This window comes from Balearica regulorum, chromosome 29 (assembly GCF_011004875.1).
Source record: "Balearica regulorum gibbericeps isolate bBalReg1 chromosome 29, bBalReg1.pri, whole genome shotgun sequence".
NCBI classification, from domain to species: domain Eukaryota; kingdom Metazoa; phylum Chordata; class Aves; order Gruiformes; family Gruidae; genus Balearica; species Balearica regulorum.
Window position 1 is genome coordinate 2,237,478 of NC_046212.1, and position 27,464 is coordinate 2,264,941.

The 27,464-nt window shown below is 65.5% G+C and overlaps 4 protein-coding genes across 6 annotated transcripts; 3 read left to right on the forward strand and 1 right to left on the reverse strand.

The window, feature by feature from the left end:
- The first annotated feature begins 281 nt into the window (after positions 1 to 281).
- On the forward strand, positions 282 to 12,258 carry ESPL1 (extra spindle pole bodies like 1, separase). 2 transcript variants are annotated; one of them, XM_075737659.1, is made up of 31 exons: positions 282 to 405; positions 998 to 1,108; positions 1,211 to 2,314; positions 2,502 to 2,606; positions 2,775 to 2,898; positions 3,058 to 3,194; positions 3,432 to 3,625; positions 3,777 to 4,019; positions 4,235 to 4,379; positions 4,582 to 4,726; positions 4,821 to 4,960; positions 5,055 to 5,189; positions 5,279 to 5,398; positions 5,565 to 5,736; positions 5,943 to 6,071; positions 6,185 to 6,341; positions 6,630 to 6,739; positions 6,865 to 7,994; positions 8,072 to 8,432; positions 8,561 to 8,707; positions 9,565 to 9,778; positions 9,914 to 10,098; positions 10,221 to 10,348; positions 10,423 to 10,545; positions 10,641 to 10,796; positions 10,874 to 11,044; positions 11,132 to 11,236; positions 11,308 to 11,423; positions 11,510 to 11,593; positions 11,690 to 11,854; positions 11,962 to 12,258. In XM_075737659.1, the coding sequence occupies exons 2-31, from the start codon at positions 1,028 to 1,030 to the stop codon at positions 12,161 to 12,163; spliced, it is 6,528 nt and encodes a 2,175-aa protein (XP_075593774.1). In that variant the 5' UTR covers positions 282 to 405; positions 998 to 1,027; the 3' UTR covers positions 12,164 to 12,258. The 2 variants fall into 2 exon arrangements, with proteins under 2 accessions (XP_075593774.1, XP_075593775.1); XM_075737660.1 differs by having other exon boundaries at positions 11,783 to 11,854.
- A 412-nt stretch (positions 12,259 to 12,670) lies between these two features.
- PFDN5 (prefoldin subunit 5) lies at positions 12,671 to 14,444 on the forward strand. Its single transcript, XM_075737648.1, has 6 exons — positions 12,671 to 12,778; positions 13,159 to 13,261; positions 13,579 to 13,610; positions 13,770 to 13,844; positions 13,950 to 14,055; positions 14,141 to 14,444. Exons 1-6 carry the CDS (start codon positions 12,707 to 12,709, stop codon positions 14,218 to 14,220), a joined length of 468 nt encoding a protein of 155 aa, XP_075593763.1. The 5' UTR covers positions 12,671 to 12,706; the 3' UTR covers positions 14,221 to 14,444.
- A 463-nt stretch (positions 14,445 to 14,907) lies between these two features.
- LOC142598622 (uncharacterized) lies at positions 14,908 to 22,442 on the reverse strand. 2 transcript variants are annotated; one of them, XM_075737647.1, is made up of 5 exons: positions 22,318 to 22,442; positions 21,808 to 21,911; positions 19,996 to 20,564; positions 16,051 to 16,056; positions 14,908 to 15,569 (listed from the first exon to the last, which is right to left on the reverse strand). In XM_075737647.1, exons 2-5 carry the CDS (start codon positions 21,875 to 21,877, stop codon positions 14,967 to 14,969), a joined length of 1,248 nt encoding a protein of 415 aa, XP_075593762.1. In that variant the 5' UTR covers positions 21,878 to 21,911; positions 22,318 to 22,442; the 3' UTR covers positions 14,908 to 14,966. The 2 variants fall into 2 exon arrangements, with proteins under 2 accessions (XP_075593762.1, XP_075593761.1); XM_075737646.1 differs by lacking the exons at positions 16,051 to 16,056; positions 19,996 to 20,564; positions 21,808 to 21,911; positions 22,318 to 22,442 and adding exons at positions 15,888 to 15,989; positions 16,297 to 16,345; positions 18,667 to 18,956 and having other exon boundaries at positions 14,908 to 15,772.
- Positions 22,443 to 24,227: 1,785 nt separating this feature from the next.
- On the forward strand, positions 24,228 to 26,771 carry ASB8 (ankyrin repeat and SOCS box containing 8). The gene is made up of 3 exons (XM_075737644.1): positions 24,228 to 24,484; positions 25,409 to 25,513; positions 25,989 to 26,771. Exons 1-3 carry the CDS (start codon positions 24,368 to 24,370, stop codon positions 26,619 to 26,621), a joined length of 855 nt encoding a protein of 284 aa, XP_075593759.1. The 5' UTR covers positions 24,228 to 24,367; the 3' UTR covers positions 26,622 to 26,771.
- Positions 26,772 to 27,464: the final 693 nt, after the last annotated feature.

A 27,464-nucleotide genomic window follows, 5' to 3' on the forward strand; every position in this document is an offset into this window, starting at 1 on the left:
AAGCTCCTCGTGCGCTGGTCCCCCATTGCACGGGGGTCTTTGCACACTGACACCCCCCCCCCCCATTGCACAAGGCTCCCCGTGCACCCGTCCCCTATCGCACGGGGGGTCCCTGCACAATCACCACCATTGCGCGGGGGGTCCTTGCACAATCACCACCATTGCGCGGGGGGTCCTTGCACACTCGCCGCCTTTGCACGGGGGTCTCTGCACAGGCCACCCCCCCCCCCGGTGCACAAGGCGCAGCGCGCATGCGCGCACAGCCCCACCCCCCCGCGAGGCGAGGACTACAACTCCCGGCGTGCCCCGCGCTGACCGCCCGGTGGAGCCGCGCGCTGATTGGCTGCGGAGGATATTTGAACGGGGCGCGCGGCGGTGCCTGCACCCAGGGGGCAGCGGAGCGGTGTGAGTGGGGGGGGGGCTGGGGGGGCCGGGCAGTAGGGCTGGGGGGGCTGGGGGGGCACTGCGGGGGCCGGGGAGTGGGGCTGGGGGGGCTGAGGGCCTTGTAGGGGCCGGGCGGGGGGACTGGGGGGGGCGTTGAGGGCACTGTGGGGGCCGGGGAGTGGGGCTGGGGGGGACTGTGAGTCCTATGGGAGCCGGGGAGTGGGGCTGGGGGGGGCTGAGGGCACTGTGGGGGGCCGGGCAGTGGGGCTGGGGGGGCTGAGGGCACTGTGGGGGCCGGGCAGTGGGGCTGGGGGGGGCTGAGGGCACTGTGGGGGCCGGGGAGTGGGGCTGGGGGCACTGTGGGGGCCGGGGAGTGGGGCTGGGGGCACTGTGGGGGCCGGGGAGTGGGGCTGGGGGGGGCTGTGAGTCCTATGGGAGCCGGGGAGTGGGGCTGGGGGTCCTGGGAGGACTGGAGAGGGGGGGTGGAGAATGGTGGGAGGGGTGAGCACTGGGGGGGCTGGCAAGTGGGGCTGGGAGTTGTCTGCAAGCACTGGGGGGGCTGTGAGCACGGAGAGGGCTGTGGGGGTCCCACACGTTCCCCTGCCCACCCCAGCCCGCCCGAGTCCCCAGCCTGGTGTCAGGTATGAAGCACCTCAAAGGAGCTGATTTTGCCACCCGGATGGACAGCGGGGAGGGCATGGATGAGCAGCTCACCGAACTGTGGGTGAGCCGGGGACCAGGGGGCTCTGCTGCTGGCTGGGGGGGGATCCCTCCCCCTGAGAGCCCTGGGCTGGGTGCTGGGGTCTGACACCCCTTATCCCCCCAGGAATGCCTCTCCTGCAGCCAGGGAGATGCCTCCGACGCCAGCCAGGCCTCCCGGCTGCGGAGAAGCCAGGTCTGCGACCGAGTCCTGCGGATTTGTGTCGAGCGGATGGCCGAACCTGGGGGCTCCCCGGCACACGCTGCCAGCCTGGTGGCTGTGGCCGAGGCGGCGTGCCAGGGCTACCTAACCGCCGTGCCACAGCCTGCTCCCCTCTACCTGGAGAAGATCCTCTACCACCTGCTGAGGAACACGGCTGGCCGGGGGAACGGCCATGCCTGCTGGAGGGTGGCCGATCTCCTCCGTGCCCGGCTTCTGACCTACCGCCCCAGCCAGGTGCCCTCCAAGGACTTCACGGCCGTCGCCTACAGCAGCTTCAGCGTGCTCTGGAGAGGAGCGGACGCCCTGGCCGAGCCTGACCAGCCCCAGGAGGAGGGTAGAGCCGTCCTCTCAGTCCGTCTGCGAGCCCTGCGCTTCCTCCTGCTGCTGGAGGAGGACGGGACGGCCTTGCTGCCGCTGCAGCCCCCCTTCTTCACCTCCCAGACGGCACAGCAGGCAGCTGCCGCTGCCGCCTTGTATGAAGCCCAGTGGACACAGCCCTCAACTTTCCTCAGCCAACAGCTTGGGGACTGTTTGCTTGCAGCTCTGCGAAAGGAGGCGACGGAGCCGCCCACCCTCCAGCAATCCCTCTGCTTCTTCGAGCTCACCCAGGAGCAGTGCCGGCATCTCTGCAAGAGTGGCCAGCACAGGAAAGCTGAGGCGGCGATAAAGGACGCGAGGGGCTTCCTGGGGGTCACGGCCAGCTCTGCAAAATCTTTTAGTGACCCCTTGTCTCTCCTGGAGGCCGGGGTTCAGCTGAGCCGGGTGCTGGCCGAGAGCAGTGGCTCGGCGGGGCCACCCTTATCCCAGGCTGCGGCGGCTCTTGACGCAGTGGCGGAAGCCTCGGAGCCGTTTCTCAGGGTGCTGGCTGAGACCTGCCAGTTCATCGTCTCCTTCCTTGGCGAGTATGCGAAGAGGAGCAAGCAGCAGTCCTTCGGCCGGGAGGACGCGCTCAGCCTTTGTGCCTTCACCAAGGGGCACTGCCGCGTCCTTCGCCGGCTGCTGGAGAGGGTAAGGCTGGGGCTGGGAGTGGGGCGATCACATAACATGGTTGATCAGAGCCCCTGTTTGTAACCCTGCTTCAGGCTCGATGCTCCCCTTAATCGCTCAGCGGAGTGTTCCTCTCTGGTGTCCCTATCCTGAGCAGGAGTGCCCGGTGCTGCCCAGGCCCCACAAATGCCACTTTTCTCCTTTGCAGATTCCTCCTGACGGTGTCAAACAGAAGCTCATGGTGAAGCAGCTGCTTTACCGCAACTTCCAGCTCTTTGCCAGTGTGACCTATGAGGCCTTCCAGTGCTCCCAGGTACTGATGGAGGGGATGGTCCCCAGCACTGAGGGTGTGGTGAGACCCTGGGTGGCTTCTGCCTTTGGAGGTGGCATGTTGGTGGAGTTAGAAGGGGCTGCTCAAGCTGCCCCTGGGCTATTAGTCCCCGGTGGCCTCTTGCAAGCCACCGTCTCCCTCTCCTCGCAGCCATTGCCGGGCTGGCCAGGTCTGAAGCGGCTGACGATGGGCTGTGAGAGGAGCGTGGCGTGGATGCTGGAGGCGTTGGAGGGGCTCCCTGAGAGCGAGCGAGCCAAGTACCTCGACATCACCGGTCAGTGCTGCAGCGGCACTGGGGTGGCACCGAACCTGGCTCCTCAGCTCTGTTTGCTGTCACCAGGGCTGAGGGGTGACAGTCCCTGGCTGGCTGAGGGAGAAGAGGGGTCGTTCTCTCTCCATCATGTCTTTAATATTTGGGTTTCGCTTGCTGCAGTGTCATGCACATTCAAGCTGGCTTACATCTTCTACAACCAGAACCTTCACGAGGAGGCCAGCTCCGTCTGCAAGCTCCTCTGCAAGAGGCTGCAGACAGCAGATGCCTACGCGTGTCCAGAGATTCCCCCGGAGAGGGTAAGTGCTTGTCTGGGGCTTCTGGCAGAAACAGGGCTGAACCAAACAGTCTGATCCTGGTGCCAGGTGAGAAAAGGAGAGGATAGGACCAGCTTTTTCTCCTGGAACAACCCCAGTTCCCTGCTCTGAGGTCTTCCCCTTGCCCTGGCCAGGAATGGGGTTGTGGTATGGGACATGGGAAGCAGGGAGTTTGCTCCCATGGGGCGTTGAAGCCGGTTCTCTGTGCTCTCCCCACAGCTGCACAAATGCTTCAGGCTGCAGGTAGAAAGCTACCGCAAGCTGGGGCAGCTGGAGAGAGCCCTGGCGTGCGTGGTGCAGTGGTTGGCAGCGCTGCGGGGCCGTATCGGGGAGCTGCTGGCAGAGCCAGTCTCCCTCTGGGTCAGAGTCAAAACGGATGCTGCAAAACAGGGGGCTGAGGAGTTACGGTTACGGTAAGACCTGGCAGGCTGCCCGGTGTGGGGGGGGTGGATATCTTGGGAGCTGCGGTTCCCAAGATGGTAAAATGATGATTTCTCCCTGCGAGATGTGCCTGGCTCCGCTGTGCTCTGTGCAGAGCCCCCCTGCAGCTCTTCTTTCCCCCAGAACCCTGAAGGATGGCTTGGAGGGGCACAGCCTGGACACAGAGACCTTCATCACTGTCCTCTTTGCGGAGTTGAAGGCCTACAAGACTGTCCGAGCTGACACGGGGCAGGAACGTTACAACGTCCTCTGCGATCTGCTGGAAATCTGCTCGGAGGAGAGCGGCCGCCTGCACGAGCGAGCCATCTGCTTGACGGAGCTGGCCCAGGTCTTGTGCTACCACAGCTATGCCCAGCAGACAGACTGGTGAGTGCACGCCGGCGTGCCGGGATCGCTCCCTGTGTCCTTGAAACTCCCCGAGGAGCATTTGAGGGCTCTCAGGGGGAGTTTTAAGGATCTGGAGTGTTATTGCTCTGGCAGTTTGCTCTGGTTGGGGTCCTTCGGTGTATCTGTCCCTCCCTTTAAAACACTCCAGGGGTTTTGGGGGGCGGAAGGCTGTTTCTAATCCCGTTCTCCGGCAGCTCCTCCCTGGACTCGGTCTGCGAAGCCTTACGGCTGTTGGAGTTGGTACCCAGGAGCGCCCAGAACCGGGACCAGCTCCTCGACAGCCAGGCGCAGGCTCTGCTCTGGCTCTACATCTGCACCCTGGAGTCCAAGCTGGAGAAGGTGGGTGGGGTGGCAGAGGGGGGAAGCTGTGGGATGCTGAAACAGGTCCCCGTCTGGAAATGCCGTGAGGCTCCGTGCCCTCCTCAGCCTTGCTGGCAACACTCTGCACTGGGACCACCAAAAGCCACCCAGACCCCGCTGGAAAACCCCGTGGTGTCTCTTAATGTGTGTCGACGCTGCCTTTCCCCCTCCCCTGCTGCAGAGCATAGAGAGAGACCAGAGAACCAAAGCTCAGGGGCTGAAGAACCTGGATGACTTTGAGCCCAATGACCTCAACTACGAAGGCAGGCTGCTGGAGGACCGGTTCCTGTTTGACGGCATCTCCTTCAACCTGGCAACAGACACTGGTGAGGACGCTGGCGGGTTTGGACCCTTGGTGAAGCTCTGTGGCAGCGCCTGGTTTCAGGATCAGGGTGTCTCAGACCTGTGGTGTGCCCTCAGCTCTGTCCAAAAACCTCGACGACGCCTTTGCCTTGTGGAAGCAGCTCCTGGCGACGCCAGGCGTCCCGGCCGTGCGCAGCCTCGAGCAGACTGTAGCCTCCCTTCACCTCCTGGCAGTTCTCTACAAGCTGATGGCCAAGGTAACGTGGCTGGCGGGACGGCAGCCTCCCCAGGCACGCAGAATCCCTCTGAGGTGGTCTCTGAGTGTAACCGGGGGGGTTTTCCTGCCCCCAGCCCCTGCAAGCCATGGAGAGCTACCTCCTGGTCAGAGCCCTGTGCGGCACGCTCGGGGACAGCCTGGGCATGGCCGGCGCCCTGTGCCAGGTCACCAAGCTGCTCTTCCAGCTGGAGTGTCCCAGCTACGCCCAGGTGAGTCTGGCAGGGAGGGAAGGGGCCGTGGGATGATCTCGGCCGATCCCCGAGGCCTCAGCCTCTCATGCTGGTGTGTTGGTTTCCAGCTTTTCCTGGAGGAGACAGAGTCCTGCCTGCAGAAAGCCGACAGCAGCGATGATTCCTACCTGCTGCTGCAGCAAACCTGCCTCCTGCTCCGCAGCCAGATGTGCTGCATCAACCACCGGGTAAGGCTCCTAAAAAAAAACCCCTTCTCTGCTTCAAAAGTGGTGTCAGAGGGCAAGAGGAGACTGCAGCGGCTCTGCCTGGTTATCTCAGTGCCTCTCACTAGGGACCTTGGGCATGGAGGCACCCTGGATGACAAATGGTGACTCTTTTTTTCTCCTTCTGCAGATTGAAGAGGGTCTCGCTCTGTTGCTGGAGGTGCTCCAAAACCCAGCTCTGCAAAAAATCACAAAGGTTTGGTACCTGCTGCGAGCCCACGTCCTTCAGCTGGTGGCCTTCTACCTGAGCCTCCCCCCTGCCCGCCTCTCACTGGAGCTCCGGCAGCGGATCTTTGTGCAAGGTGAGTGTCTGGGGGGATGTTTAAAACCCTCCCGGTGAGCACTGGGCTGACAGGTCATGGACAAAGCTCTGTCCAAATGTTTCACCTCTGGGTTTCTCCAAACCAGCCTCATTTGGGGCGAGGAGAAGGAATCTGGGGGAGTTGCTCTGTACTGGGACTGGAGAGGGTGTTGGTTGGTGCTGATACCCACGACTGCCCTCACACAGGGTGGAAAACGCCTGAGACGGCTCTCGCTGAAGCCCAGAAGCTTTTCCGCAGCATCATCCTCCTCCTGATGGGCAGCGACATGCTGGGCTGTCAGACAACGGCATCCGATGTCCAATTTGTAGATTACGGTGAGCCGGTTGTTTGTGTGAACCAAAACCCAACTGCTCCGGAAAGAGTCGGGTTTCCTCGCCTGCCTCTCCAGGAGGAACAGCTCCGGTCACCTTCCTGTCCTCCCTCACAGGGGACAACCTGCTGCTGAAGTGGCAAGTGCTGGCCGACATGTTGGCGTGCTCGGAGCAGCTCGTAGCTCTCCTCAGCAGGTTGGAGGTGGTTTGTAAAGCCAAAGCCTTCTGCTTGGAGGCCGTCAAGCTGGCCGTGAAACTACAAGCCATCCGGTGGTGAGTTGACGGTGGAGGAAGGGGGGAACGCAGCCTGGTTAGGGGGTGAGCTGCCCTGCAGCCACAGGGGACTTTGGTGTCCCTTGGTGGGGACTGGCCACCGGTGAGAGGGTTTGGTCTGGAGCAAGCAGCTGCTCTGGGGTGTTTTGTCCCAGGAATTCAGCTTGCCAGGTCAGATGTGAGCTTTGTTCCTCGCTGCCTGCCTGCCTCCCTCCCTCCCGCGTGGCCCTGGGGATGGAGCGATGGCTGTTATGGGGGGGCTCTGAGGGCTGTTTCTTCCCCCGCAAGGTGTACCTCCTTCCTGGTGCTTAAGGCACAGCTGGAGCTGCAGCAGAACGAACTGGAGCTGAGCCACTTCGACCTGCAGAAGGCTCTCTTCCTCCTGGAGTCTGACACCGGTGAGTCTCCTCCCCGGGCTCGGTGGAGGACAGCGGAGCGGGTGAGGTGAACGCCAAGCCCAGGCAGTGCCAGGGATGACCCCTCTTGTGCCTGCTTTTGAAATAACCCTTCCCTCCACCTGCAGAGTTTAAAGCCAGGAAGCAGCAGAAAGGGCAGACGAAGATCCTGCCCAAGAAGGGCAAACTTGAGGGCAAGAAGCCACGGGAACCCATCTCTGAGCCCCCCAGGGAAGAGGAGGATTTCCTGAAGGGACCCGCGCTGGAGTTTGTGGCCACGGTGAGCGGGCCGGAGAAGGCGGATGCTCTCACAGCCTCACCGGAGCTGAAGCCCAAGAGGAGGAAGAGACTGGCCTTCGTCACCCACCCGGCAGCCTGCCCGTGCTGTCTCTGCTCCGACCTGGCTCTCTCTGCTCTCTGCCTGCGCTGGCTCCTCTCCTGCGCCCAGGGCGAGCTGGCAGCAGGCAGCACGGCCGAGGGGCTGGGTCTGATCCACACCACGCTGCCACGCTGCGCTGCCGTGGCCACCCGCTTTGCCGCCGTGCTGCGAGACAAGCTGTGGGGCGGCTCCGTCGACCGGGATCTGCCTGTGCTGGAGCTGCTGGATGATCTGGTGGCCACCGGCTACACCACATTGGCCCTTGAGAGCCTGGCCAGCCCCCGGCTAGCAGAGGAGCTGCAGGAGGAGCTGGAGACTGGGTTAACCTTCCTGGCGTCATGCAGACCCCACCTGCCCAGCCTGGAGATCTCCAGGGCCAACCTGCTGCTCACCAAAGCCACGGCCACCATTTGTCGCCTGGCTTCCAAGCACAACAACTCCGTGGATGGCGTCTTTGCTGGCTCTTGGACCTTGCAGCTGCCCACATTGCCTCCGTCGGAGCCCGAAGTGGTGGCTGTGCCTCGGACCCTCAAAACAAACAAGGTTCAACCCCAAAGGCACAAACCCAAGACGGTCGTGGCCCCTGCCGTGCCCAAGCCCAGAGCGAAGAAGAGCCAGAGAGCAAAACCCCCGGCTGTGCCGAACGCCGACGATGTCTTTTCTCTGGGTGACTCGGACAGCGAGGTGCCCCCCATCATCATCCGACCGGTGACAGTGCCCTGCACCCCGCACCAGAAGGCCTGTCCCCCCGCCAAGGGGCGTGCAGCCCCCGGCCCCAGGACTCCCTTCACCATCTTCAGCGAACCCTCCCCGCCGGACGGCAAATCCCGGCTCCTGCGAGCACCCAAAGTCTTGGGGAAAGTTAAGTCTCGCCTAAAGGTGAGCGGGGACGGAGGTGAGGGGCAGCCCAGCGTGCCTGACACCAGCCCCAACGCCCCCCTGTCCCTCCCCTTTAGGTGACATTCAGCGATGACAGCGACACGGAGGATCCCGAAGCGGGGCTGACCACCGCAGCTACCACCCGCAAGACATCCTGTGCCCGGAAAGTTCAGCCCCCCAAATCCACAAGGTCCCAGGCGAACTCACTGGGGGGCAGCGGCCAGAGCAGCAGTGCCCGACCCCGGAGAGGGCGGCCAGGTCCCCGCCGAGCCGGGGCTGTGGAGGAGAAGAGAGAACGGGTGACCCGCAGGGCTCCTGGCAAGAGAGCGGAGGAGGATCGGGAGCTTCTGAGGGCTATTGAGGAAGAGAAGGTGGAGGAAGAGCTTGAGATCAGCTTCGAGGTCTTGCGGGTGTCTGAGGAAGAGGAGGGAGCTCTAGGTGAGCTGGGCTACCCCAGGAATTTGAGGGGGGGGGGTGTCTTGTCTTCATCCCTAAGCGGTTGTGTGGGGCTGTCCCCACTGCTGCCGCCAGTCCTGGGGACCAGGCGCCTCTGTCCCTCCCTGCAGGCAGGAGATGGCTGCCTGGGCGCAGGCAGGAGGGCGCAGGCAGCGAGCACGAGGTCGGCGAGGATGTCCTGGCAGCGCAATGGCCGGGCAGCAGGGACCCCCTGCACCCAGAGCGGACCCTCTCCTCTGCCCTGCCAGCAGCTGGTGGTGAGCGCCCGGCACGGTGTGGGTGGGGAGGTTTTGGTGCTGGGGGGCTCTGGGGGGAGGAAAGCTAAAGCTGAGCCAGTTGGTGTAATCGGTGGCACCTCTGCAAAAACATATTTAAAACGGGTGAAAACCGCTGTATTGGGCAGAGGGCAAAACAGCTGAGGAGGAGGAGGGGCTGCTCCTAGCACCTTTTGTCAAAAAACCCAAAATTGTGGCGGTGGCAGCAGCCACAGAGCCATGTATTGATGGACCGGCTCCATCTCTCTCCCAGTGTCGCTGCCTGCAACTGGAGAGAGGAAAAAATAACTTGTGTTCCCCTCGGGAGCCGCTTACAACCATAACCCACCTTTCATCCTCGTGGAGGTGGCCGCGGTACGGGGTGTGTGCCTTTCTGCCCTTGGTGACGCCTCTGGCGTAGACAGACCGTCATCTGCGTCACCCAGAGCCTCGGACCTGTTGTACAGGGGCACGTGGGAGGGCGAGGAGGGGGTTCCCCTGCCGCCCCGAGCGCAGACTTGCCTCCGTTCACATCTTTCCTTTAAGCTGGTGCCTTCAGCCTGCCTGGAGGAGGATGCAGGATCCCCCCGATCCTGGGTTTTGTCTGGTGGCTGTCCCTGTGTCTCTCTCGGGGAGGACAGAGCACGGCTCCATAAGTCTTATCTCTTTCTCCTCAACCTTCCTGGTCACACCGCACGCAGCCGTCCCTCACCACTGAAAGCACTGGGAGCCCATGGCCGTGCTGGGGACACCACGTCTGTCCCCTCCGCTCCCTGCTCCACCTCCCCTCACTTGGAGCGTTGCCCGAGGGCTCGTGGCTGATCCTGCCCCGGGGGGTTTTGCTGCTTTGTCCCTTCCAGATGTTTCCTCACTGGACACGGTCCTTGAGCTCCTGAAAGATGCTTTCAACTGCATCAGCCACTGCCCTCCCGGCGCGCTCTACAGCCAGCTCTGCCAGCTCCTGGCTCTGGCCATGGGGAACCAGGACCCCCTCTCCACTGCGTACCTGCTCTCCGAGTCGGTCTCCGTCACTACTCGCCATCAGCTGCTCAGCGTCATCCACAGAAAGATTCAGTGAGTCCCTCGGTTTTCCCTCCTTTCCTCCCTGGAGCATCACAGAGAAGAAAGGGGCTCACCCAGCACCACCAGAGTCCCAGCCAAGCTCGTTTTGGGGTGATTATCCCCCCTTGACAACCTTCCTCTCCGCAGCAAAGAGAAGAAGTCGGCAGGTGACGTGGCCGAGCAGCTCCGTGGGCTCTCCTTGCAGGAGGGGAGCGCTGCCCAACGCTGCCACCACCTCACCGAGCTCCAGAGACTCTTCGTGTTCAGCTCCGCAGGGCTGGGGTCTGGGGAGCAGGATGGCTTCCGGACGCAGCTGCAGCAGATCCCCAGCGGTAAGAGCTTGGTGTGAGCACAGAGACCGGGACAGCTCATCGCCCAGGAGGGTGCTGAAAGACGGGTGGTGCCCTTGGGGCTGTCCTTAAGGTCTAGGTGTGATTTATTTAATTTTTTTTAGGGGTGACTGTGTGTGTGTTGACCCTTGCCAACATCCAGCCTGGCTCCGTGGGGGACACGCTGCTTCTGACGCGATTGGAGAAGGACACCGCTCCTGTGAACATCCGCATCCCCACCGCGCTCGATAAGGTGAGGGCAGGGACAGGAGAGGGGGCAGCCCAGCCGTGTTCGGGGCTCGGATCACAGCTCCCTTCCTCCTCCAGGCCCCGCTGCGCTCGGTGCTGAGCGACTTCGATGCCATCCAGAAAGAGCAGAAGGAAGCAAACGGTTGTACAGACAAACAAAACTGGTGGCTGCGCCGCTCCGAGCTGGACCGCAGGATGAAGGTGAGGGAAAACCACCCTGTACCCTCATGCGGGGCACATTTTGGAGAGGGTTGGGGGGTCCGGACCCCCCTCAGTGACTCTCTGACCTCTTGCAGAGCCTCATTGAGACCCTGGAGACGCAGGTGCTGGGCTGCTGGAGGGGGGCCCTGATCCCCACCGGCCCCGAGCCCGCTCTGGCAGAGGAAGCTGCCGACTTGCACCCGCAGCTCCGCCAGTGCGGCTGGAAGGACTCGGATCCCACCCTGCTCAAGGTGCCCGGGCTGGGGCAGGATTTCGGGGTGCTGAGCCCCCTGCTTTGCCGACGCTCACCCCTTCCTTCTCCCCGCAGGTGGTGCTGAACGCCGCTCCCCTCCTGACCCACCATGATGTGCAAGCCCTGGCCTTCGGCCTCTGCCCCGCGCAGCCCCGCAAGGCTCAGCTCCTCTTGCAGGAAGCGGTGGAGAAGTGGAAAGCCTGCGCCAAGCAGACCGGCGGCTCCCTTGTCCTGGTTCTGGATAAGGTGAGACCCCTGCTCCTGCTTCACCTCCACCTGGTTTCGCTGCCCCTCCTGCTCACACCTTCCTCCTCTTTCTCCTCTTCCTCGCAGCACCTGCAGAAGCTGCCCTGGGAGAGCATGGCGTGCCTGAAGGCTGTGCCCGTAACCAGGCTCCCTTCCCTGCGCTTCCTGCTCAGCTACTCCCTGGGACAGGAGGTGAGTGGATGGGGGAGACCTGGGGTTTGGAGAACCTTGCGCTGGGACCCACTCGTCTCTTCCCCCCCCAGCAGCGGGCAGGGTCCGTGCTGAGCCGTGGCGTGAACCCCAGCAGCACCTTCTACGTCCTCAACCCCCACAGCAACCTCCTGGGCACCGAGGAACGATTTCGGGGCTGGTTTGAGAGGTGGGTGGAGATCTCAGGCGGCATCTGCGGGGTTGGGGGGGCCTGGTCTGTGCCCCCCCACACCCCTTCTCACCACTCTCTTGCAGCGAACCCGGCTGGAGGGGGGTGACGGGAACCGTCCCCAGCCCGCAGCAGATGCAGGCAGCCCTCCTGGAGCACGACCTCTACATGTGAGTGTCACCGGGGCTGCTTGGGGACACCTGGGGGGGGGATCGGGGGACATGAGGGCAGCCGGAGCTCACCCGGGGCGGGGGTCTTCTTCCCAGCTACGCGGGGCACGGAGCGGGCGCCCGTTTGCTGGATGGCCAGACCATCTCCCGCCTGAATTGCCGTGCCGTCGCCTTGCTCTTCGGCTGCAGCAGTGCCGCGCTCGCCGTCCGTGGCAGCCTGGAGGGCTCCGGCATCGTCCTCAAGTACATCATGGCTGGCTGGTGAGTTATGGGGGGGTCTTGTCTTTTTGAGGTGGGGGGAAGCTTCACAGCCGTGGGGCTGGGGGTTTTTGGGGTGGGAGCGGATTTAACGCCCTCCTTCCTTCCAGCCCCTTCGTCCTGGGGAACCTGTGGGATGTGACGGACCGGGACATCGACCGCTACGCCCAGGCACTGCTGCAGGGCTGGCTGAGGGGGGGCTCGGGCGCCCCGCTCCTCTCCTACGTTGCCCAGGCGCGCCAAGCCCCCAAACTCAAGTACCTCATCGGGGCGGCCCCCGTCGTCTACGGGCTGCCGGTCTGCCTGCAGTGATGGCTGTGTTTGTGACTTCTTGAGTTTATTTTAACAAAACTGTTTTTATTTGTGGGTCCTGCGACAATAAAGCTGCTGCCTTTAGACCTGCCCCCCACTTTCATGGCTCCTGCCCCCCCGTTGTCCTCTCTCCCTATGGCTGGACCCCCCCAGGGGAAGGTCCCCGAGGCTCCTGCCCTCCTGTTCTGCTGCTGGAGGTGACGCAGAGCCCCCAGCCTTTGCTGCTGCCCCCCCCCCCCCCCCATCCCTTGGGTTTTGGGGTTTGGGGGGACCCCAGGAGTCCTGGGAAGGGGAGGCTCTGCCCTCATGGCTTTAGCTTGTGCCCATCGGGGGGCACCTTGGACGCCCCTTCCTTGGGGAGAAACCCTTTTCCCCGGGGGGGAGGGGGGGGGGGTGCTTATTGGGGCCCTGCGGCAGAGCTGCCCCCCGATTTTTGGAGGCTGCTGCCCCCCCCCCCCCCCGAGCTCCGCCGGCCGCCAGGGGGCGCAGTTCGGCGGAGCAGCGAGAGGCGCGGGCGGTGCCAGAGCGGCGCGGCCGGCCAAGATGGCGCAGACGGTGAACGTGGGGGAGCTGACGCTGCCGCAGCTGGAGCTGCTCAAGGGGCAGCTCGACCAGGTGGGGCCGGGCCGGGGGGGGGGGGGGGGATGCCCGGGGCAGGGGCTGCCCGCCCGCGGCTGTGGGAGACCGGGCTGGGCTGTGGGGATGATGTGTGGGGCCTGACAGGGATGGGAGGGGATGTACTGGGCCAGACTTGGGCTGTGGAGGGACTGGGGGGGAGGCACTGGGCCAGACTGGAACCTGGGGAACACCAGGGAGCGAACTGGGAGGGAGAGGAGGCTGGAGCTGAGCGGGTGAGGTGCCCCAGCCCTGTGTCACCATGTGATGGTGGCTTGGGGACACCCCTGGGTGCTGGGTGTGGGGCTGCGGGCCCCCCCTCCTCGCTCCCGGGGCTGTCCCCAGCCCCCTCCCCGCTGACGGGCCCTGCCCCCGGCCAGGAGGTGGAGTTCCTCTCGTCCTCCATCGCCCAGCTCAAGGTGGTGCAGACCAAGTACGTGGAAGCCAAGGATTGCCTCAACGTGCTCAACAAGAGCAATGAAGGTGAGGGGGATCCCCCCCATCCTGGGGGGGCCATGTCAAGCCCCCCGAGGCCAGTACCCTCCTTGCTGGCCCTGGCTGCTCCCCAGAATCACTCCTCCCTCCCCGGGGGGACACGTACCAAGCCCTGCTCTGAGCAGACCACCCAGAGCTCCCATTCAGTTCTTTCAGGCCAGGCTCGGGCACCTTGCGCCCCCCAGGGAGGCTGCGGGGGGGCACAGGGGGCTGCTGGAGACTCCAGATGTTACAACACCCTGCCCAGATGTTGAGGTGCAGCCCCATGGGCTCCCCTCACCCCCCTCCACTTGTTTTTTTCACAGGGAAGGACCTGCTGGTGCCACTCACCAGCTCTGTATCCTTTCCTGCTCCCCAAGTTCGCTCCTCTCGGGGTTCTTTGTGCCAAACCGGCACCGCCAGCGTCACGTGGTGGTGCCGGTACCTGGTACAGCCGAGTTCTGTCCCTGGCGCGTAACCCTCCTGGTTCCCCGCTTTCCCTGACACCCCTTCCCAGATGTACGTCCCCGGGAAGCTCTTGGACGTCGAGCGCGTCCTGATCGACGTCGGAACCGGCTACTATGTGGAGAAGGTGAGGGGCACGTTTGAGGGGCGGCTCCGCACCTTCTCTGGGGAACTGCACCCCGTGTTTGTGCCATAGAACCCGCTCTTCCCCGCTTTGTCTCCTTTCTCTTAGACAGCAGACGACGCCCGAGACTTTTTCAAGCGAAAAATCGACTTTCTGACCAAGCAGATGGAGAAAATCCAGCCAGCGCTGCAGGAGAAACACGCCATGAAGCAGGGTAAGCGCCCAGCTCCTTCCCTGCTTTTGGGGGGCCCCCCCCAGCAGCTCCCCACTCACTCCCCAGCCCCCTTCTCTCTCTGCAGCCGTGGTGGAAATGATGAGCCAGAAGATCCAGCAGCTCACGAACCTGGGAGCCGCGCAGGGTGCGACCACCAAGGCGTAGCCTTCGGCCTCGTGGGCCGCCCTCCTCGCCATCGCCACCGGGACGGGAGCAGAGGCCGGATGGAGCCATGGGGCGTAGCGCAGCCCCCCCACGCCATCCCGGCTCTCCTCCTCTCGGTTCTCTGACAATTCTTGGCCCCCCGCGGTGCCCGGCAGCACCAGCCCCCCCTTTTTGTAGGCAGCACCTCGCTGCCGCAGCGCGGAATAAAGAAGAGACTTCTTGAAGTGGGGTGCTCTTGGGGGATGGGGGGGGCTCTGCTGGGTCCGTGGCCACGCGATTGGGGGCAGCTTTATCCCAGGAATCCCCCCGCTCCCAGGAATCCCCCTGCTCCCTCCATCTCCAGCCTCTCTGCCCCCGCCAACACCCCCGCGGGGTTTTTTACCCCCCCGAGACAAATGAATCCACATTCCCCACACAGAAGAACTTTATTCCCGGCCGAGTCCCCGTCCAGCCACGCTCCACTCCCCCTACGCGTGTCCCCCCTCCCTCCCTCCCTCCCCCCCTGTGCTATATACATCTATAGGCTCCAACCCCTATGGGGCGGGGGGGGGGGGGTCACCGAGGTCCAGCCCGTGTCCCTTGGGGGCCACACAAAACACAACGGTGTCCGCTGTGGCTTGGTGTCACCTCGTCCCCCCACCCGCAGCCGAGTCCGTGCGTCCCCTGGTGCAGCGTCACCTCGTCCCCCCCCCTGCCCGCAGTCCCTATGTCGTGTGTTGTCGTCGTCCCCCTCCTCTCCTCGCACCTCAGCGGACAAAGAGGGGCTTGTGCACGCGCTTGTGGCGGTTGAGCGTGGCGCTCTTGGCGAAGCTCTCCCCGCACTCCACGCAGATGTAGGGCTCGTGGCCGTGAGCCTGCGCCCGGTGTCGCTCCAGCTCTGCCCCGTCGCGGCAGCTCTGCCCGCACTCCGGGCAGGGCGAGGGTTGACCGCGGGCAGCGTGAACCCGCTGATGTTTCAGCAAATTGGTGCTTTGGGCGAAACCGCGACCGCACTGCCCGCAGCGATGCGGCCGAGCGCCGGAGTGGGTGCGTTGGTGTTTGATGAGGTTCTTGCTCTGGGTAAAACTCTTCCCGCACTGCCCGCAGGTGTAGGGCTTCTCCCCGGTGTGGATGCGTTGGTGTTGGATGAGGTTGGAGCTCCAGCTGAAACTCTTGCCGCAGTCCCCGCAGCGATACGGTTTCTCCCCGGTGTGTGTCCGACGGTGCTGAACCAGGTGCGAGTTCTGGCTGAAGCTCTTGCCGCACTCCCCGCAGGTGCTGGGCCGTTCCCCGGTGTGAGTCCGCTGATGCCGCAGCAGCTTCGACCAGTGGCTGAAGCTCTTCCCGCACTCGTTGCAGATAAAGGGACGCTGACGGCCGCCCCGGTGCCTTCCCCCTACGCCTTCCCCCTCCTCTTCCTCGCCGTAGCCCCCCGCCGATGTCGCGGCACCGGAGCTGGGCTGCCCCCCTCGTTTCTTGGGTTTGGGGGCCAGGGGGCTGTGGGGGATGACGGTCTGGATGATCTCGTGGGGCAGGACCTCGTCCTCGCAGTCGCTCACGATGCCGTCGTCAGCTGTTGGGGGGGGGCCCAGAGATGCTGGGGAGGGGTCTGGCACCCCCCAGGGGACAGGGACCCCCGCCCAGGGATGGGGTCCCCCCTTCCCAGCCCACCGTCGCCCCCTCCTCACCGATGTAGACCCTCCGGACCATGTCCCCCTCGTCCGAGTCGTGCAGCTCCACCACGCAGGGCTCCTCCTGCTCCATGGGGGCAGCCGGCCGACCCCACTGTCCTGCAGGGCAGGGGGACCCCTCAGCTCCCCCGCCTGGCACGGGGACCCCCCACCCCGAGACCTTCCCCTCCCCCCAGCTCCCCAAACCCCTCCCCAATTCCTCCCGCCCGGAATCTCCTCTCCTCTTGTGCCACAGCCGGTTCCTTCCCGCTCACGGCTGCACCGGAGCCCGGGGGATCTACAGGAGCTGCTGGGGGGGGGCAGGTCGCTTTGTGCTCCCCAAATCCCCTCGTACCCCCCAGATCCCCCTGTATGACCCCAAATCCCTTCGTGCCCCCCCCAATCGCTGCCCCCCCCCCCCATTTACCTGGGCTCCCGGGGGTCTCGCTGCTGCTCCGGACTTGACCCTGTGAGATCTTTTGGGGGGGGGGGGGGCACACGGACACGGGCGGTCACAGCCCTGCAGCTGGGGGGGGGGGGGGCACCTCTCCCCAACCCCGTGGATCTGCCCCCCCCCCCCCCCCCCCCCCCCAGGCCTGGGGGGCTGCAAACCCCCCCCAGCCCCTGTGCATCCGCCCCCCCCCCCCCCCCGGGGTGCCCTCCCCGCTCTGCTCCCGGCCGAGCCCGGGGGGGTCCTGCAGCCCCGGGGGGGCGGGGGATGGATCCGGCCGGGGGAGGGGGGGGGGGCACGGCGGGGGGGTCCCGGGGCCGGGCTGCGGCCGGGGCCATCTTGGGGGGGGCGGGACGGGGCCGGGACGACACACACGACCCGGCGTGGGGGGGGGGGGGGTGCGCAGGGACCCCCGAGCATCCCCGGGAGCGGGCGGGGCAGCCCCGGCCCCCCCCCCCCCCCCCGCCCCTACTCCGCGCTCACCGGCCCCGGCGCGGCGGCGCCTCCGCCGCTTCCGCCGCCCGCCCGGCCCGAGGGGGCGGCGGCTCCGCGTGGGCCCGGCCCCCGGCGCGGGGGGGAGCGGGGGGGGGGGAGCGGGGCCGCAGAGACCCCCGCCGTGCGTCCCCAGGGGGCCCGAGCCCCCCCCAAATTGCCTTCAGCCCCCCCCCCTAAGATGTCCGCTGCACCCTAAAAGTGGCTCTTCCCCCCTCCCGGGCTGACCGGAGCCCCCCAAAGCTGCCTGCGCCCCCCGCCCAGGGTGCCCGGTGCACCCCAAAGGTGTCTGTACCCCTCCCAGGATGCCCACTGCACCCCAAAAGTGCCTGTACCCCCCTCCCGGGGGGGGCCTTATGCACCCCAGAAGTGCCCGAATCCCCGCCCAGGGTTCCTGCTGCACCCCAAAAGTGCCTGTACCCCTGCTCCTGGGGCGCCTGGTGCACCCCAAAATTGTCTTCATCCCCCCCCCAGGTTGCCCACTGCACCCCAAAAGTGCCTGTACCCCCCTCTCTGGGTGCCCCGTTAGTGCCTGTACCTCCCCAAAGATGCTCGGTGCACCCCAAAAGAACCTGCCCCTCTCCCCAAAGATGCCCAGTGCACCCCCAGTGTGCCTGTACCCCCTCCTGCAGTGCCCAGTGCACCCCAAAAATGCCTGCATCCCCCCCCCGGTTGCCCACTGCACCCCAAAAGTGCCAGTACCCCATCCCGGGGTCCCCCAGCAGTGCCTGCACCACCCCAAAGATACTCAGTGAACCCCGAAGTTGCCTCCTTCCCCCCCAGGGTGCCCTGTGCACCCCAAAAAGCACCCACAGTCCCCCCTTGGGGTGTCCTGGAGGTGCCCACTGCACCCGAAGGTGCCCACACCCCTCCAGGAAGCTTGGTGCACCCCAAAAATGCCTGCAACCCCCACCCAGCATGCCCAGTGCACCCCAAAGTTGCCCACTGTCCCCCTCCCTGGCTGCCCCACCGGTGCCCAGTGCACCCCAAAACCACCTGCACCCTCCTGCCATGGAGCACAGTGCACCCAAAAGTGCTCGTGCTCCCCCAAAATGACTGGTGCACCCCAAAGGGGCACATCCCCCCAAAATGCCCCCCCCAGGGTGTTGGGGAGCGCCAGGTCCTCTCCCACAGATACCTCCCCCCCCCCCCAAGAGCCCCAGCTCTGCCCGCCACCGCTCGGGGTTTTTGGGGGGGCCCTTTGGGATCCAAATGGGCTGAAAAAGCCGATTTTCCAGCCCCAGGCCCTGCAGCGGGGGAAACTGAGGCACGGCACGGTAATCCCCCCAAGCCCCCCAACACGTCCTTTGACCCTAAATTGGGCCCCCCCGAATTGGGGGGGGGGGGGCATGAGAAAGAGGGGCCGGAGCCGCTTCCCACACATTCTGCCCCATGTCGGGGGGCAGACGGGGCTGGGGGGGGCCGAGCTGAGCCCCCCCTCCCCGTGTCTGGGGGGGGAAGGGGTCTCAGAGCATCACCGGGGGGAGGGGGGCACGGGCACTGCAAGGCCGATGCGGCCCCCAGCCCCCCCGCCTTCGCGCCCCCCCCCAGCCCCTCTCCCTGCCTCAGTTTCCCCCCCCCAACATTTATTTTCGGGGCGGGGAGGTTGCGGGACCGGGGCCACAAGGCACAAAGAAAAGCCAAAGCGCCGGGACCCCCCCGCCATCCACCGCCGCTCTCCGGCCCCCCCCCCAGCGACTCCCCCAGCCCCAACCCAAGATGGGTGGGTGCCCCATTTTTTTTGAGGGGGGGGTCCCCCCTCTCCTGCCGCCCCCCCCCCCCCAATCCCAAGGGCAGCGGCTCATCCATGTGTGTCCCCCCCCCCAACCCCGGCACCGCCGGCCTCCGACTCACCTCTCCCAGGCCGAAGGATGGGGCGGCGCGATGGGGTCTGGGAAGGGGATGGCAAAGGGTTTTGGGGGGGGGGGGGGTCCCTGGTGAGGGATTTGGGGGTGCAAGGGCTGGAGCTGGCCCCCCGGGCGCGAGGTTGGCGTTCGGGGGAGGCCGGGAACAGGAAGGTCCCAGCGTCATCCCATTCCCCCGGCCCTGCTGCCGCCTCGCCGCGAGCCGGATGCTTTTTTCCGCTCGGCGAACAAAAATGAGGGCAAAACCTTGGAAATGGGGGTCCCCAGCAACGACACCCCCAAATCCTACAGCCGAGAGATGGGGCCAGGGGGGCTGGGGAGGGGGGGGCTTGATCCCTCTGGTGATGGGGAAATCATGGATTCGGGGGTTTTGTTGGTCGGTTTTTTTTTTTTTTTTCCTGCTTCACTTGGAAAACGTACCCAGGCAGGAGGATTTTGGGGGGGGGGGTGTTCACGAGGCTGGGTTTTTTGGGGGGAGGACTGGAGGGAAAACAAGCAGCCGGACCCCCCCAAACCCCCCCCCTTCCCGCTTTGTGTAACGGCTCCGGCTCCAACCCTGCGCGTTTCCCCCCCCTCCGGCAAAAAAAATGGTTGGAAATTATGCAACGAGGCCAGCGCCTTCGTTAGCGGAATCGCGCCCAGCTCAGCCCCAGCCCCAGGCGTCGGGTTTTGGGGGTGCTGAAGGCACCTCCCCCACCCCGCATCCCACTGAGCCCCTGCAGCCCCCGGGAGGGTTTGGGGGTGCCAGGGTGGGGAGCGATGGGTCCCCGTCCCCCTCCCTGCCTCGGGGAGGTTGGGTGGCGCGTGCAGGCGCGTGGCAGCAGCCGGCGTGGGAGCCGTCCCCGGCCCCCCCCAGGGCACCCAGTACCGCGGCACCCGGCTCCACTCCAGCCCCAGGGAAGTCTTCCCAGGGAAAACGGGAAAAACCTTTCCATCATGGCGTCAGCGTGACCGGGCTCGTGCCACCACCGTCATGGCCACCCTGGGGGTGACGCCACCGGGGGTGTCCCCGAAACCGCGCGGCGGGATGATGCTCGGCAAGCGCCGCTGCTCAGAGACCTTTTATTGAGCTCGTTGGCAGACCCACGCGCCCCAACCCTGCACCCCGCACCCCCACCCTCCCTGCCCTTTGGGGTACTCGGGGTGCAGACGCCGAACCCCGGCTCCACCGTGGGAGCATCCAGCTCCGTTCCCGGCCACCGCAGTCCCCAGCCTTCGCCGGGACGATGTCGGTCCCCCTTGGTGAAGGATGCGCCCTGAAAGTCATCCCCATCCCGACATCCCCATCCCCATCCCGGCGTTCCAGTCCCCGTCACGCGGCGTGAAGCTTCTGATGCCGACGGAGCTGGGACTTATGGCGAAAGCCGTCCCCGCACTCCCCGCAGATGTAGGGCTTCTCGTCGGTGTGGGTACGGCGGTGGCGGATGAGGTTGGAGCTGACGCTGAAGCGTTTCCCGCACTCGCCGCAGCTGTAGGGTTTCTCGCCGGTGTGGGTCCGCTGATGCTGGATGAGGGCCGAACTCTCGCTGAAACGTTTGCCGCAAGCGCCGCAGGCGTAGGGCTTTTCGCCGGTGTGGATCCGTTGGTGGGTGACCAGATTGGAGTTTTGGCTGAAGCCTTTACCACAGGCGCCGCAGGTGTAGGGCTTCTCCCCGGTGTGGGTGATCTGGTGACGCGCCAGGTCCGAGCTGCGGCTGAAACCCTTCCCGCACTCGCTGCAGATGGTGGGGCGCAGGCGGCCCCCCCGCAGCCCCAGCAGCTCTTTCAGCGGTCCCAGGCCACCCGGGCGTCCCGGAGTTTTGGCCGGTCGACGTGTCGGTGCTTTCCGGCGTGGCCTGGCCGGGCGGCCGGGCGGCTCGCTGCCGGAGGCTGGTGGGCTGGGGTGGGCTGCGGGGAGAGGAGAGCTGGGCACCGGCGGGACGGCGCGGGGACGGGTGGCACCGAGGACGGGGGGGCAAGTCCAGGGCTGCGTCCCCTCTGTGCCTTCCCCGTGCCTCTGCCCCCTCTCCAGCCCTTTGTCACCTTCCCCGTCCCCTCTCCGGTTTGGGGACAGCAGTGACACCCCCGGGCCGCTCCCGAGCCTGGGTTTAACTCCCGGCTCAGCCCCCGCTGCGTATCCCCACCCCGGGGACAAAGTGTCCGGACTCGGGGTGCAGGAGGAGGAGCAGGGGACAGCGTGTCCCTGGGCAGGGACAGGGGTGCGGATGGCACCACTGAGGGGGACCCCGAGCCCAAATTCCCTCTGCAAACCGCAGCTGGAGTTGGGGTACAGGGAAACCCTGTGGTGCAGGAGCAGGGCACCCCCTGCACCTTGGGATCGGGGTGTCCCCAGGGCATGGGAGTGGGGTATCCCTGCACCCCGAGATTGGAGCATCTCCATGCTGTGGGATCGGGACATCTCTGCACCCCAGGATCAGACTGGCCCTGTGCCACAGCAATGGGGCATCCCTGCACCCCCAAATTGGGGCGTCCCCATGCTGCACAGCAGGGACATCCCCGGGATTGGGGTATCTCAATGCCGCAGGAATGGGGGTACCCCTGTACCCCGGGATTGGAATTGTGCCATAGAAATGGGATCTTGCCAAACCCCCAGATCGGGGTATCCCCACGCTGTGCAATCAGGACATCCCCATGCTGTGGGGTCGGGGCACCCCAATATCCTGGCATTGGGGTACCCCAGGCCACAGGACCTGGGCACCGGCACCCCAGGACCTTGTGGGATCAGGGCATCCCCCTGCTCAGGGATCGGGGCACCCCCCTACCCCAGCATTGGGGTACCCCGGGCCATGGGAATGGGACATCCCTGCACCCCAGGACTGGGGTACCCCCATGCTGTGGGATTGGGGTACCCCCGTGCCATGGGAGCAGGACATCCCCACATCCCTGGGGCACCCCCATACCCTGGAATCAGGGTACCCCACACATGGGAATGGGACACCCACACCCTCCAGGATCAGGGTCCCCCCCACCCACAAGGACTGGGGGACCCCCACATCTCTGGGTCAGGGCACAGGGCACCCCCAAAAAGGACTCCCCACCCCATTCCCCACAATGCCACGGGGACACCCCGCGTGGGGACGCCGTGGCCGAGCCCCTCGCCGTGGCCGGGTGCCGTTCTCGGGGGGCTCACCTGCGGAGGTCTCCTCCGGCAGCTCGGTGTCCTGGGGGTCCCGGGGGGGTGGGTCCCCCTCCGTGTCCATCACCGCTGTCCTGGCACGCTCAGACGGGGGGGCCCTGCCCGGGGTGGGGGGGAGCAAGCAGAGAGATGGGGTGATGTGGGAGCACCCCGAGGGGGGGTCCCGGCTGCACCCCAAGGGGGGGCCCCACCCCACCCCAAGGGGGGGACCTGACCCCCTCCGTGCCTCAGTTTCCTCTCCTGATCTTGGGGGGGGGGGCACCAAGGCTGTGGGTTGGGGCTTGAAGCATCCCCCTCCCCATCCCAACACCCCCCACCATGCCCCCCATTCCTCTCATGGATACCCCCCCAAGCTGGGGGGGGGGGCTACGCTCCCCCCGACTCTGCCCCGAGCGTCGCCGCCATCTCGGGGGGCACCGGGAAGGGGAAAAAGGGGGAGGGGGGAAGGGGGGGCTTGTCCACCCTCCTTTTTTTGGGGGGGGGGGGGGTGTCCCCGGCCTTGACTCACCGCTGCGGCCGGCCTGGCCGGGGGGCCCGTGGGGGGCCGGGGGGCTGCGGTGGGGAGCGGCGGGTGGGCCGAAGCGGGAGCGGGGAGGCCGCGAGCGGAAGGGCCTCCCCGCATGGCCGCCCTCAGCGCCCGCCGGCTGCCGGATGGCGCAGCTCTATGGTCGGGGGGCTTCGGCCCCCCACCACCGGCCCCGAACGCGTCCCCCCCACCCCACCGCGGGGGAACGGACCCCCACGATGGGGTATGGCCAAGGGGTGCGGGAGGAGATGGGGGGGGGCAGCCCCCCCCTCCATGGCGGGCCTGGGCTGGGTGGCAGGGTGGGCCCAGAGGGGGGATGGTTTTGGGGTGTCATCCCCCCCCCCGAGGTGGTACTGGGGGGGGATGGGGTGCTCCCGGGGGTTCCGCTGGGGGGTTTGCAGCTGGGGGGGGGCATTGGGGGCTTTTGTGCCCCCCCCCTTCTGCCTGGTGCCAGATGTTGGCAGCTGGAGGGGAGGGGAGGGCACGGCTCCCCCTGCGCCCCCCAAAACACCCTGTCAGGTGGTTGCAGCTGGGGGGGGCAGAACAAAACAGGGGGGAGCCAGGGGCCCCCCCATTCAACCAGGTGTTGGCAGCTGGGGGGGGTTATTGATCCTCCAGCCCCCCCAAACCCACCCACCAGATGTTTGCAGCTGGATGGAGCCGCCAGGGGTGGGGCGGGAGGAAGATTGGGGCACCCAGTGCCCCCCCCCCGCCATGTTGGGGACCCCCCAGGCAGGAGGGACCCCCCCGCTCAATCTGGTGGTTTTAACCCTTCCCGCCCCGAGCGAGGGTCAGCCCGGCGGCTGTTGGTGGGGAAGTGGGTGGCTGGACTGGGAGTTACTGGTTTGAACTGGTGGCAGTGTGAGTCGGCAGCGATGGTCGCTGGGGGGGGGTTGGTGCCATGGGGGGGGGGGGGGGTGTATCCAGGGAACAGGTTTGGGGGTCCAAGTCCCAGCGTCACCTGGCTGGGTGCTGGGTCACCCCCTGAGCTCGGCTGTCCCCCATCAGGGTGTTGGTCACCCCCAGGCTGGGCTGTCACTGTGTCAGGGTGTTGGTCACCCCCCCAGCTTGGCTGTCATGGTGTTGGGGTGCTGGGTCGCACCCCCGAGCTCAGCTGTCACCCATCAGGCTGCTGGGTCACCCCCAGGCTGGGCTGTCACCCTCTCAGGGTGTTGGGTCACCCCCGAGCCCGGCTGTCACCGTGTTGGGGTGTCAGGTCACCCCCTGAGCTTGGCCGTCACCGTGTCGCGGTGCCTCAGCCACTGTCCGACTGTCCCCAACAGGCGGACAAACACCCAACGCCTGTCCCCACGGTGACGGGACCCCCCCCGGTGTCACCCAGCACCGGCTGTCCCCCCGAGGTGGCACCTGCGGGCCCAGGGCGCTCTGGGGTGCGCCAGGCCCCGTTGCCATGGTTACGCCGAGCCGCGCCCCCCCCTCCCCGAGGGGTTTCCCCAGGGTCCGTGTCCCCCCCCCCCCCCCCTCAGCGCTCCTAGTTGGGGCCACCGACCGGAACCCAACGGGTGCGCAGGGAGAGGGCGGATTGGTTGAGAGTCCGGAGGGAGGCGGGGCTTGCGGGCGGGAGCGGATGGCGATTGGGGGAGAGCGACGCGCGGGGGACGGCACCTCCGAAGGCGTGGGCGGAAAAGCTGGGAGGAGGCGGAGCCTTGAGGGACGCCGGGAGCCGGATTGGCGGAGAGGTGGGCGGGAGGGGGCGTGGCCTATAGCCGCGCATGCGCCTCTGCGATCTCGTCACTTCCGGGTAGCGGCCGTTTCCGTCTCCCTCTGGGCCTGGAGCGGCTGCGCTGGGACCGTGCGGACCCCCGGGACCCCCCCGGGACCCCCTGAGCCCCCTCCGGGACCCCCCGACCCCTCCCCGGGACCCTCCGAACCCCCCCGCGGTGCTGGGCTTGGCCCGAGCAGCTCTTCCCGCCCCCGCCGCAGCGGGAGGGCCCACCGGGGCCTGTCGCCGGGGGCTCGGCGGGGCCGCCCGGGGTATGCGGAGGCGGCGGCCGGGCGGGCCGCACTATGTGGTACATCATGCAGAGCATCCAGAGCAAGTACTCCCTGTCGGAGCGGCTCATCCGCACCATCGCCGCCATCCGCTCCTTCCCGCGGGACAACGTGGAGGATCTCATCGGCAGGGTGAGCCCCGGCCCGGTCCTGGGGCGCTGCGAAGCCCTCGCGAAGGAAACGGGGGGTTTGTAGGGGAGGGGGCCGAGGTGGGGCACCCCCTCCGTGAGCAGAGGGAGAGTTTCCACCCCCGTTTCGCGGCTGGAGGGCGGGGCCGAGCTCTGGGCATCGCTCCCCGCGGCTTGAACCCCCGTCGGGGTGAGGTTCGCGGGGCTGGGCCCGCCCTTGCCCCCGCACTGGGGTGGGGGGGGGTCCGGGAGCTTCGCCTCAGCGCGGGTCACTCTGCGGGCAGCGGAGAGCCCTGGCTAAGCCTGACTGATCCGGGCAGCTGCTGAGCTATTTCGGGTGGCGAGGGCTCCGCCGGGCGACTTAAACCTCCTCGGAGACGCCCTCTCACAGCCGACAAGGTCCTGGGTTCAGCCTGGGGCTGCCTCCCACCAGGGGATGCTCCCAGGGCAGCTCAGGCTCTGCCGGAGCTTTGCCGGTGGTTTTTGAACAGCTGCCGGTTTATTTACCGGAGGCAGAGCGTCCCGCTTGCCTTCCCAACCCAACCCCCCCGCCATGCTGTGCCCGCTGTCAGCCTCACGCCGGAGGTTCCTCGTGATCCTGCCGGTGTGCGGACAGCAAACCTCCGCACGGGTTATACCAACCCCCTGCGGCAGCCGGGTTTCTTCAGGCGTCGTTTAGGGACGATGAATTAATAAAAATCAAGGCCGGCAGCAGGGACACAGACCGTCGAGCGCTTCTGCCCGGTGCGGAGTTCTGCGTACAAAACAAACCCTAGGGCTTGAGCGGGAGCGTTATGCTGGATATCTATTAATAAACCTTTTTCTAACAATGCAAATGAAGATGCATCAGCTGCTGGCTCGGGGGTGGAAACGGGCCAAGAACGGGTGGGTTTGCTAATCCTGGCTGCGGTTTCCTGTGCTTTCGCAGGGTGCGGACGTGAACTGCATGCACGGCACCCTGAAACCGCTGCACTGCGCCTGTATGGTGGCTGATGCCGACTGCGTCGAGCTGTTGCTGCAGAAGGGAGCGGAGGTAAAGGCTTCTAAAGAACCAAAAACCACGTTAAAAACACAAAGGTCCCGTTGAAAAGGGGACGGGAAGTCGGGAGGGGGCGGCGGGTGCTGATAAATAGCTGGGATTTGAGCCGATGGTTTTAAGAGGTGCCGGTTTTGTGCCCCCTCTCAGGGGAAGATGGGCCCAGGTGAAGGTTTATCATCCCGATAGGGAGGGAAATGTTTGAGCTTGAAATATCAGGGGTGCTGCTTGTCCGGGAGGGAGGGAGGGTGGCTTTGGGGTGGAAGCCTGAAGGAAGAATTGAAACCTACGTATTGCCTGATTTTTGGCACTTCCTTCTGGCTGCTGCCAGGTCGTACCGCCCCTGCTCCCTGCCTCCTTTTCCCATCCGCTTAATTTGGGACGTGAAAACAGCTTCCCCTGGCACTGGCAGGAGCTTGAGTACCTCCGTGACCCCCCCAAATCCTTTCTCCTCCCTCCCCTTCTCCTACAGGTCAACGCCCTGGACGGCTACAACCGAACAGCCCTTCACTACGCAGCGGAAAAGGACGAAACCTGTGTGGAAATCCTCCTGGAGTACGGGGCCAACCCCAATGCCTTGGATGGCAACAAGGACACCCCGCTCCACTGGGCCGCCTTCAAGAACAACGCCGAGTGCGTGCGGTCGCTGTTGGAGAACGGGGCCTTGGTGAACGCCCGCGATTACAACAACGACACGCCGCTGAGCTGGGCGGCCATGAAGGGTAACCTGGAGAGCGTCAGCATCTTGCTCGACTTTGGAGCGGAGGTCAGGGTGGTTAATTTGAAAGGCCAAACCCCCATCTCGCGGTTGGTGGCGTTGTTGGTTCGGGGATTGGGTACGGAACGCGAGGATTCCTGTTTCGATCTTCTCCATCGAGCTATCGGACACTTTGAGCTGAGAAAAAACGGCAGCATGCCTTGGGAGGTGACCAGGGATCCGCAGCTCTGCGAAAAGCTCACCCTGCTCTGCTCGGTCCCCGGTACCCTACAGACGCTGTCACGTTACGCCGTACGCCGCAGCCTGGGTGTGCGGTTCTTGCCGGAGGCGGTGAAGCAGCTGCCCTTGCCCACCTGCCTGAAAGAGTATGTGTTGCTCCTCAGCTAAAGCGAAAGACAAGGCGCCGGGGCTCTTCCGCGCCGACGTTCAGCTCCCTTCGTCACCGCTTCCTCGTGGCCGTGCCGAGGATGAGGTTGACCGCTTGGTTTGAGACTCACGGGCGATGGATTCTCCTCCGTGGTCGCCGTCCCGGTTCTCTGCTGGCGCAGGGCAGCCGGGGATCCACCGGTGCTGCTCGCAGATGGCTCCACGCTGTCTCTCTGCCCACTATTACCTGCTTGGTGCCTCCTGCCACACTCTGCCCTCTCGATTTCGGCCCCGTGAGATGAACAATCACCCTTTAATGGCAAATTATATCCTAGCTGTTGGATTAACCTTTTTTTTTTTTGTTTTTTCTGGGTTTTGGGGGTTTTTTTTGGCGTTGAGGCAGACCGCGGGGACAAGCAGGTTTTGTGGGTGCGGGGAGAATGGGGAAACCCTCCTTTCTTTGAAAGACCTGAGGCAGAAAATCAGGAGAAGGTCTTGTCGGACTCAGAGTACACCTGTACGTCGTGTAACGGTGTGGGCTGGCACCGTCGCTCGGTGCTAACACCCGCCAACGGGGCAGAGCTTGTGTGTCCGTGGCTCCCGGTGCTTGGGGCAGATGTGGGGCATCCCTTCAATGCATGGAAGTGTGTTTTTCCCTTCTTCTCTATAATTTTTAAGATGTGTCAGTGCTGTAGAGGGGAGGAGGGTTGGGAGCACCTCAAAAGCCGATGCTTTGTGGGGCTGGAATTCGTTTCCCTCCCTCTCCAGAGGGATGCTCCGTGCTCCGGAGCAGAGGTTTCCCTCCCATCTGCCACACGATAACCCACCCAAGCTCTTCCTTAGTTTTGGTTTTACACTGTCGAC

Coding starts and splice junctions, on each gene's coding strand:
- ESPL1 (XM_075737659.1), top strand. CDS start 1,028: ATGAAGCACCTCAAAGGAGCTGATTTTGCCACCCGGATGGACAGCGGG. Junction 1,109..1,210: donor AGCAGCTCACCGAACTGTGG/GTGAGCCGGGGA, acceptor TTATCCCCCCAG/GAATGCCTCTCCTGCAGCCA. Junction 5,399..5,564: donor TGTGCTGCATCAACCACCGG/GTAAGGCTCCTA, acceptor CTCCTTCTGCAG/ATTGAAGAGGGTCTCGCTCT.
- PFDN5 (XM_075737648.1), top strand. CDS start 12,707: ATGGCGCAGACGGTGAACGTGGGGGAGCTGACGCTGCCGCAGCTGGAG. Junction 13,262..13,578: donor GCTCAACAAGAGCAATGAAG/GTGAGGGGGATC, acceptor TTTTTTTCACAG/GGAAGGACCTGCTGGTGCCA. Junction 13,611..13,769: donor TGGTGCCACTCACCAGCTCT/GTATCCTTTCCT, acceptor ACCCCTTCCCAG/ATGTACGTCCCCGGGAAGCT.
- LOC142598622 (XM_075737647.1), bottom strand. CDS start 21,877: ATGGACACGGAGGGGGACCCACCCCCCCGGGACCCCCAGGACACCGAG. Junction 20,565..21,807: donor GCCGGAGGAGACCTCCGCAG/GTGAGCCCCCCG, acceptor CTCTCCCCGCAG/CCCACCCCAGCCCACCAGCC.
- ASB8 (XM_075737644.1), top strand. CDS start 24,368: ATGTGGTACATCATGCAGAGCATCCAGAGCAAGTACTCCCTGTCGGAG. Junction 24,485..25,408: donor TGGAGGATCTCATCGGCAGG/GTGAGCCCCGGC, acceptor GTGCTTTCGCAG/GGTGCGGACGTGAACTGCAT. Junction 25,514..25,988: donor TGCTGCAGAAGGGAGCGGAG/GTAAAGGCTTCT, acceptor CTTCTCCTACAG/GTCAACGCCCTGGACGGCTA.